This window comes from Scyliorhinus torazame, chromosome 14 (assembly GCF_047496885.1).
Source record: "Scyliorhinus torazame isolate Kashiwa2021f chromosome 14, sScyTor2.1, whole genome shotgun sequence".
Taxonomy (NCBI): domain Eukaryota; kingdom Metazoa; phylum Chordata; class Chondrichthyes; order Carcharhiniformes; family Scyliorhinidae; genus Scyliorhinus; species Scyliorhinus torazame.
Genome location: NC_092720.1, coordinates 178,706,586 through 178,714,973, shown reverse-complemented (window position 1 = coordinate 178,714,973; position 8,388 = coordinate 178,706,586). Strand labels below are relative to the sequence as shown.

The 8,388-nt window shown below is 49.7% G+C and overlaps 1 protein-coding gene across 6 annotated transcripts in view; it reads left to right on the top strand.

Annotated features, from left to right (window-relative positions):
* Positions 1 to 1,182: 1,182 nt before the first annotated feature.
* LOC140390245 (uncharacterized) overlaps positions 1,183 to 8,388 on the top strand; it is a 580,951-nt gene continuing 573,745 nt past the window's right edge. For 3 of the 6 annotated variants that reach the window (XM_072475231.1, XM_072475230.1, XM_072475228.1), the window contains exons 1-2: positions 1,188 to 1,361; positions 6,367 to 6,524. In XM_072475231.1, the coding sequence (XP_072331332.1) occupies positions 6,458 to 6,524 (67 nt within the window). In that variant the 5' untranslated portion in view covers positions 1,188 to 1,361; positions 6,367 to 6,457. Of the gene's footprint in view, positions 1,362 to 6,366; positions 6,525 to 8,388 lie in introns of all 6 variants that reach the window. The other 3 variants (XM_072475229.1, XM_072475233.1, XM_072475232.1) reach the window with 3 other exon arrangements.

Here is an 8,388-nt window from a genome sequence, read left to right as displayed (position 1 = left end):
CCAATGATGTGCAGGTTAGGTGGATTGGCCATGCTAAATTGCCCCGCATGTCCAGAGATGTGCAGCTTATGTGGGGTTATGGGGATGGGGTGGGGCGTGGGCCGATGTAGGGTGCTCTTTCAGAGGGTCAGTGCAGACTTAATGGGCCAACTGGCTTCCTTTTGCACTGTAGCAATTCTATGATCTGTCGACCCCCCCCTCCCCCATGACCAATCCACCCCCTGACCCCTCCCACGCCTCCTGACGTGGCTGGGTATCCGACCTTGGTCGCGGGATGTCTTGCAACGTTCGCCGCTCAATATAAATACAAGGAAGTTGTTGTTGTGTTTCGTTCCCCCTGCCAGTCAGTGTTACCTGGCTGCACTCGGTGCTGACTTGCACCATTTGATGGGAGTGAAATTTCACTCCTTAACTCTGCGGGCATTGGCGGTCGTTCCGGGGAAACCCTGGAGCGGCCGCCCGCCCGCCCGCCACGCCCTTTCGGACTGTCTTCCCTGAGATTTTGTGACAAATTCTTGGTACTCATCAGGACGATTGGTCCAACCGCTCCCACGGAAGCACCAAATGTAATTATCTGAAGGTGGGGAGCTAAGATGGGAGCCCCCAAGACGAGGTGCAATGCCTTTCCTTGTCAGCTTGGATCTGTATGTCTCTCTTGTGGAGACCATGAATTGGATTCAATTTGAAGTGGTTTTTGGAGCTAGAAATGAGATGGATTAAGGGTCTGCCCTGTCCACTCTGCACATTGGCTTTGTAACTTTAAGAATGGGATAAAATTTAAAAGTGGAGGATGTCCGCCAGCCTGCTCAAGGACTACTGTTCAATTGCTCTTGACCCTCGGACTGAAGCCATGGCCTGCCGAGGGGTGGGAGGAGGGAGGGGGGGATCAAGGGCCGCATCCATCAAGGTGTGAAGAACACTTACTCTGTGCCAGCCACACTCAATTAACTTTGGAACAGACATTAAGGGAGCCGCGGATGAGCGAGCGTGATTGTCAGCAAATGAGCGTTATCTTCCACATGACCGCCTTGGTAATTTCATTGCAGATCAAAGAGGACATATAAACGGCAGGCCGGAGGGATGGTGGTGGGTGGGGCGGGCGGGGGAGGGGTGGGGAGGTTTGGCGAGGGGGTCCGGAAAAGAGTGAGGTAACACGGAAGAAGGATGTCCTAGTTCTGGGAGCCGCACTGAGGTTTGTGTCTGGAGTGAGAGACAGAATTCCTGATTCAAAGGGGTCGCGTAACACCGTCCATTGGGGGCAAGCGGAGTGCAGCAGGCATTTGTGAGTTTGCAGTGAGTCATGCCGAAACTGTGTGATTTCAGATGTGCTCCGGTTTGTTAAAAGGACATTGCGGGGAAACGTAAGTGTGCAACACAGCCTCACCCTTGGCATTCACTTCTTTCCAGGTTTGCAGATAAGAAAGGATCAGATAAACCTGCAGAATGGGGGTGTAATTTCTCCATGAATTTCAGTACAGGTGCATGTGAGTCGGTGTATATTTTGGTACACTTTAGAAGACAGGAGCAGAAAAGCGACCTGAAGGCACAGATACAGAAGACAGTGAAAGCATAATAACTCGGCGAACTGGGGTTTATTTTCAGGAGTAAAGAATTGGAAAAAAAAAACAGACAAGAATATGTTAAACCTGAACAGACCCCTTGGTTAGAAACTACGCAGAATTCCTGGCTCTATATTGAGAGCAGTATCTAGAGGGACTGGAGAAAGTGCCTGAAAAAGTTACCGAGATGAGTCGGAACTATGAAGGTGGACATAGACAGGGCAGATAGGAAGAATCCTTTCCCCTTGGGAGAGGGGAGGTCATAAACCAGGGGGCAGAGATTTAAGGTAAGGTAAGGCAAGATTTAGAGGGAATTTGAGGAAAATCTTTTTCACCCAGAGAAGGGGGGGGGGGGGATTCTGGAACCCATCGTCTGAAAGGATGTTCGGCACATTTAAGAATCATTTAAATGAGTACTTGAAAGGCCGCAGCATACAAGGCGTTGGACCAAGTGCTGGAAAATGGGATTAGAATAGATAGGTTTGATGGCCAGCAGACATGGTGGACCGAAGGGTCTCTTTCTGTGCTGTGAAACTAAAGACTGTAACTGGGACTGAGAGGTGGCCTCAATGAATCTCACAGGGTTCGGCAGAGTAGATGTCTGAAGGATTTTTCTCTCGGTGAAAAGGGGAGGCGGGGGGGGGGGTTGGAGGATCTAGAACCAGGAGCACGGTCTCAGAATAAAGGGTGGGCCATTGAGGACTGAGACGAGGAGGAATTTCTTTCCACGGGGGATGGTTGCACCCTCGGAGATCTCTACCCCAGAGGGATGCGGAGGCTCAGCCATTGGGTATGTTCGAGGCAGAGGTCGATACATTTCTTGACAGTAAAGGCACCAAGGGATTGTGTGGGAGGATGGCATTGAGTTGGAATATCTGCCACGATTTATGTCAGTGGTGAGTAACCTGTACCCCGGGGGGCCACATGCGGTCCATCTGGATCCTGAGCGCGGCCCACGAGACATTTTGTTGACCGTTGGCCATGGGCAGGGTTGCTTCATTCCACGGATTTCCGTCCATGTGGTTTTATTTCCCAAGCGGTATGACTGAGGTGAAACGCAAGTAAAGGGAGGGCGAGTGAAGGAGGTGCGTGATGATCACTCACAACATTGACTGCAAGAGCTATGGGCTCCCTCCGTGTTCAAAGTGTAAATATTTTTTTTTTACCATTTGAAGTTGATGACAGTTCCAATTATCTGTAAATAATTAAACATTTTCTATAACTCGTTGTGAAATATTATGAAATGTGAAATAATCTTATTCATGGGGTCACGGTCAGTGAACAAGCCCAATTTCAATTTTGCGCCCCACTGAGCTGACGGAGGGCCACGCAGGCGGGCCACTGACTGGCCTGGGTCTAGTTGGATAGCAGGGTGGGTTGAAGGGGCCGAACGTCCAGCTGCTGCTCTCATGTTGCGATGTAATAACCACCAGGAACGTTCGAATAGGCTGGGGCTCTTTCAAGGAGTGACCCAATGGAGGGCTTTAAGCTGGTGAAAGAGTTTGATGGGCAAAAGGTGTTTCACCTGTGGATGAGGCTGAATCTGTAGAATCCATAGAATCCCGACAGTGCAGAATGAGGCCATTCAGCCCATCAGGTCTGCACCGAACCTCTGAAAGAATACGATACCTAGATCCACTCCCCCACCGTATCCCCATAAACCCACCTAACCTGCACATCTGCGGGAGGAAATCAGAGAATGGGCGGCATGGTGATGCAGATGTGCAGATTAGGATGCATTTAGCTGGTTTAGCACAGGGCTAAATCGCTGGCTTTGAAAGCAGACCAAGGCAGGCCAGCAGCACAGTTCAATTCCCGTACCAGCCTCCCCGAACAGGCGCCGGAATGTGGCGACTAGGGGCTTTTCACAGTAACTTCATTTGAAGCCTACTTGTGACAATAAGCGATTTGCATTTCATTTCATTTCATTTGGCCGGTCCAGGTCCGCGCAGCCGCTGGAGGCTGCCGCCATGCGCATGCATGGCCTCTGACCCAAGTGCTGGGGGGGCGCATAGGCAGCTAGAGCTGCGAGCTCTACGATGGCTGCTTGCGAGCCCCCAGCAAGACGGTGAACCTGCGGCCTTTTGACGCCAGTTTTCCTGGTGTAAAAGACCACAGTTTTCACGATGGCGTGGGGACTTAGTCTCAAAAATGGTGAATCGAGCCCGAGGTCAAAAGGGTCGCACATATTCCAACGATACTGCACTTGGACAGGCGCTGGTGCCTGTTTCTGCATGGGTTTCACAGAGTTGGCAATGCAAACCAAGCCTATACAGCACCGCAAACGTCACCCTGCTGTGGAGGAATGATAAGGAGCGGGCCATTTGGACCATCGAGCCAGCTCCGCCATGCAATAAGAGTGTGGCTGACTTGGCTGCGACCTCATCTGCAATTTGCTGCCTGAGGAACCTTCCCCAGCCCTCGTCTCTCTTTGCAATCAAAAACTCAGCCATAAAAGCCAATGAGCCACTGCCCGCCTGGAAAGAACATGCTGAACCTGAAGGATTCTCTCAGAGAAGGAACTCCTCCTTGCCTCCACCTTCATGGGAGGAATCTTGGGCGGAATTTAAGATGGCGCACCCTCAGAATTTAGTGAGCCGCCCATTGATGTTGTCAGGCCTTGGAAATCCCTCTCGTGGAAGATTTCACCCGCTTTTATTATAAAGCTGGGTCTCACCTCCACCCCCCAAATTCTGCATTCTGCTGTCCCCCCCCCCTCAAACAGGGGAAAGGACCCCGCAGCATTAGCCTTATCCATCCTACACTTGAATCTTTGCAGATATGTTTGACATGAAATTACCCCAAATTGGCAAATCACAATTGAATGAGGGGAAAGACTCACTTTTATAGAGGGCTTTGCGAGATCACCAGATGTCTCCAGGCATTTAACAGCCAAGTAAGCAACTTCTGATGTATCAGCGATGCAACGTGGGAAAGTAACGGCCAATATATAGAATCTCTACAGTACAGACGGAGGGCATTCGGCCCATCGAATCTGCACCAATCCTCCAAAAGGCCACCCCACCCAGGCCCAATCTTTACCCTATGCCTGTAACCCCACCTAACCTTTGGACACTAAGGGCCAATTTATCATGGCCAATCCACCTAACCTGCACTCCCTTGAACTGCAGGAGGAAACCGGAGGGAACCCACCCTGGCACAGGGGGAAGTGTAAACTCCACACAGTCACCCAAGGCTGGAATTGAACCCAGGTCCCTGGTGCTGTGAGGCAGCAGTGTTAACCGCTGTGCCACCATGCCACTTGATGTGCACAGCAAGTTCCCACAAAACAGCTACGCCTTGATAACCTGTTTTTTTGCCCCTTGGATGTTGATAGAGGAAGAAATATTAGGCAGGATATCAAAGAACAAAGAAAAATACAGCACAGGAACAGGCCCTTCGGCCCTCTGAGCCTGTGCCAACCATGCTACCCGTCTAAACTAAAATCTTCTACACTTCCTGGGTCCGTATCCCTCTATACCGGGCAGCACGGTAGCATTGTGGATAGCACAATTGCTTCACAGCTCCAGGGTCCCAGGTTTGATTCCCGGCTTGGGTCACTGTCTGTGCGGAGTCTGCACATCCTCCCCGTGTGTGCGTGGGTTTCCTCCGGGTGCTCCGGTTTCCTCCCACAGGTCCAAAGATGTGCAGGTTAGGTGGACTGGCCATGATAAATTGCCCTTAGTGTTGGGTGGGGTTACTGGGTTATGGGGGTAGGGTGGAGGTGTGGGCTTGGGTAGGGTGCTCTTTCCAAGAGCCAGTGCAGACTCGATGGGCCGAATGGCCTCCTTCTGCACTGTAAATTCTATAAAATCTATTCCCATTCTATTCATGTATTTGTCAAGATGCCCCTTAAATGTCACTATCGTCCCTGCTTCCACCACCTCCTCCGGTAGCGAGTTCCAGGCACCCACTACCCTCTGTGTAAAAAACTTACCTTGTACATCTCCTCTAAACCTATGCCCCCTAGTAATTGGCACCTCTACCCTGGGGAAAAGCCTCTGACTATCCACTCTGTCTATGCCCCTTATAATTTTGTAGACCTCTATCAGGTCGCCCCTCTACCTCAGTCGTTCCAGTGAGAACAAACCGAGTTTAGTCAACCGCTCCTCATAGCTAATGCCCTCCAAACCAGGCAACATCCTGGTAAATCTCTTCTGCACCCTCTCTAAAGCCTCCACATCCTTCTGGTAGCCTGGCGCCCAGAATTGAACACGATACTCTCAAGTGTGGCCTAACTAAGGTTTCATACAGCTGCAACATATCAGGCATAAATCTGCCGCCCCCTCCCCCGAGTATTCTTCAAAATGGGGCCATAGATTTTCCTATCAAATGAAGTTACTGTGAAAAGCCCCTAGTCGCCACATTCCGGCGCCTGTTCGGGGAGGCTGTTACGGGAATCGCACCGTGCTGCTGGCCTGCCTTGGTCTGCTTCCAAAGCCGGCGATTTAGCCCTGTGCTAAACAGCCCCTCATCATCTACTCATTCACCAGAAGCCTCAGTTTAAGTTCTCATACGAAAGAAAGAAATAGAGAGAGACAGATAGATCCTGAACCGGGAAGCATGTGCGGGGCGGAGAGGTCGCGACGGTGGTCCGAACAGGCCTCTAACTGATACAAGAAGGCTGGCGACAGCACATTACAGCCTGCTCTTCCAAGAGACACCCAGACTCCATTCCCACTCAGCGCAAGGAAGTGAAGGTGCGGCAGAACACTGGGCAAACGCCACGTGTCTGCCCCTGTCCCATCTCACCACCGGACAGACACAAGCCGGGAAGGGGATTAATCTGACTCTGTTCTCCCACCAGGCCGATCTGCATCGCTGACAATACTCACAGCCGAGGAGTCTAACTGAAGGTTTCCTCGGACTGCCCGTGGCAAGCTGACACACTGGTGGAAATGACGGTGGCTGGGCCAGTGAGGTGCTTATTCATACTGCTCCTTTACCTGCTGATTGACCACAATGGTGAGAACAGAACTTAACACAGTTTACTTTAAGGATCGCTCTCTCTCCCTCCCCCCGTCTGTCTGTCCCTCCCTGTCGCTCGCTATTTCTGTCTCTATCTACCTCTCTCTATATCTCTCCCTATACCGTATATCTATCTATTTATCTATCTGTCTGCCTGTCTCTCTCTATATGTCTTTCTTTCCATATATCTATCTATCTATCTGTCTGCCTGTCTCTCTCTATATTTCTTTCTATCTATCTGTATTTCTTTATCTATCTATCTATCTTACTATCTATCTATCTATCTATATTTCTTTATCTATCTATCCATCTATCTATCTATCTGCCTGCCTGTCTCTCTCTATATTTCTTTCTATTTCTATCTATCTATCTATCTATCTATATCTATCTGTCTCTATGTTTCTTTCTTTCTATCTATCTATCTATCTGTCTCTCTCTATATTTCTTTCTTTCTATTTCTTTCTATATCTATCTATCTGTCTCTCTCTATATTTCTTTCTTTCTATCTATCTATCTATCTGTCTCTATATTTCTTTCTATCTATCTATCGATCTATCTGTCTGTCTATCTATTTATTTATCTATCTATCCCCCTCCCTCTGCAGTGTGTTTGGAACCACATTCCAATCTGTGCACTCAAACCTTTGTCCCCTTCTGTCACTAACTTTACGGAATCATCACAAAACGTGACCTCTGTTCTAAGTGGGGCTGCAGGTTACTATCGTGGCAAAACATGTGGAGTGACCTAGGATCATTTTGTAGTTCCCGTCCTGCTCACGGGTCCTCACCAGTGTCCTTCTTACACCGCTGTGCTGCTCACCTTTTGTAATGAATAATAATCTTTATTGTCACAAGTAGGCTTTCATTGCAATGAAGTTACTGTGAAAAGCCCCTAGTGTCTGTTCGTGTACACGGAGGGAGAATTCAGAATATTCAATTCACCTAACAGCACATCTTTCGGGACTAGTGGGAGGAAACCGGAGCATCCGAGGGAAACCCAGGCAGACACGGGAAGAACGTGCAGACTCTGCTCAGATAGTGACCCAGCCGTGAATCGAACCTGGGACCCTGGTCCTCACAAGACAACATATGGAGTGCTCCATCAGGAGCTGGCCATTCGGCCCATCGAGCCGGCTCTGCCGTCCAACAAAGGTCATGGATTCTAGGAGTGTGGTCACATCTCCACTTCCCTGCCTACCCCTGCAACTTTGCCTCCTAGTTCTAGATTCACGCCGGCCCCCCATACCCCCTGCCAACTAACACCCCCCCCCCCCCCACATGAGGGAACAACCTCTCAGCATCCATCAAGTCAAATCCCCTCAGAATCAGAAATGTTTCAATCAGGTTGCTTCTCACCCTGGGGTAAGGCTCAACCTTTCCTCAGGAAACAGCCCAGGTCATCCCAGGTATCAGGCAAGTAAGCCTTGAGTTTGCTGTTCACCGGACCTGTTCCAGGGATCGGCGGCAACCCTATGAAGACAGATTGGGCAATCTGGACCTGTATTCTCCAAAATTTCGAAGGATGTGAGGTGATCGCATTTAAACCCAGAAAATACTTAAAGGGAATAGACAGGGTGGATGCAGATAAGATATTTCCCCGGGCTGGGAAGTCTAGAACCAGGGGACACAATTTCAAAATAAGGGGGATATCAGTTGGGCCGAGATGAGGTGAAAGTTCTTCATTCAGAGAGTTGTGAATCTTTGGAATTCTTTATCCTAGAGGGCTGCGGAAGCTCAGTCATTGAGTGAGTTTAAAACAGAGATTGATGGATTTCTGATTGACAATGATGTAAAGGGTTATGGGGATAGTGGGTGTAACAGGCATGGAAGTGTCCGAGCGGCCATGATCGTATTGAATGGCA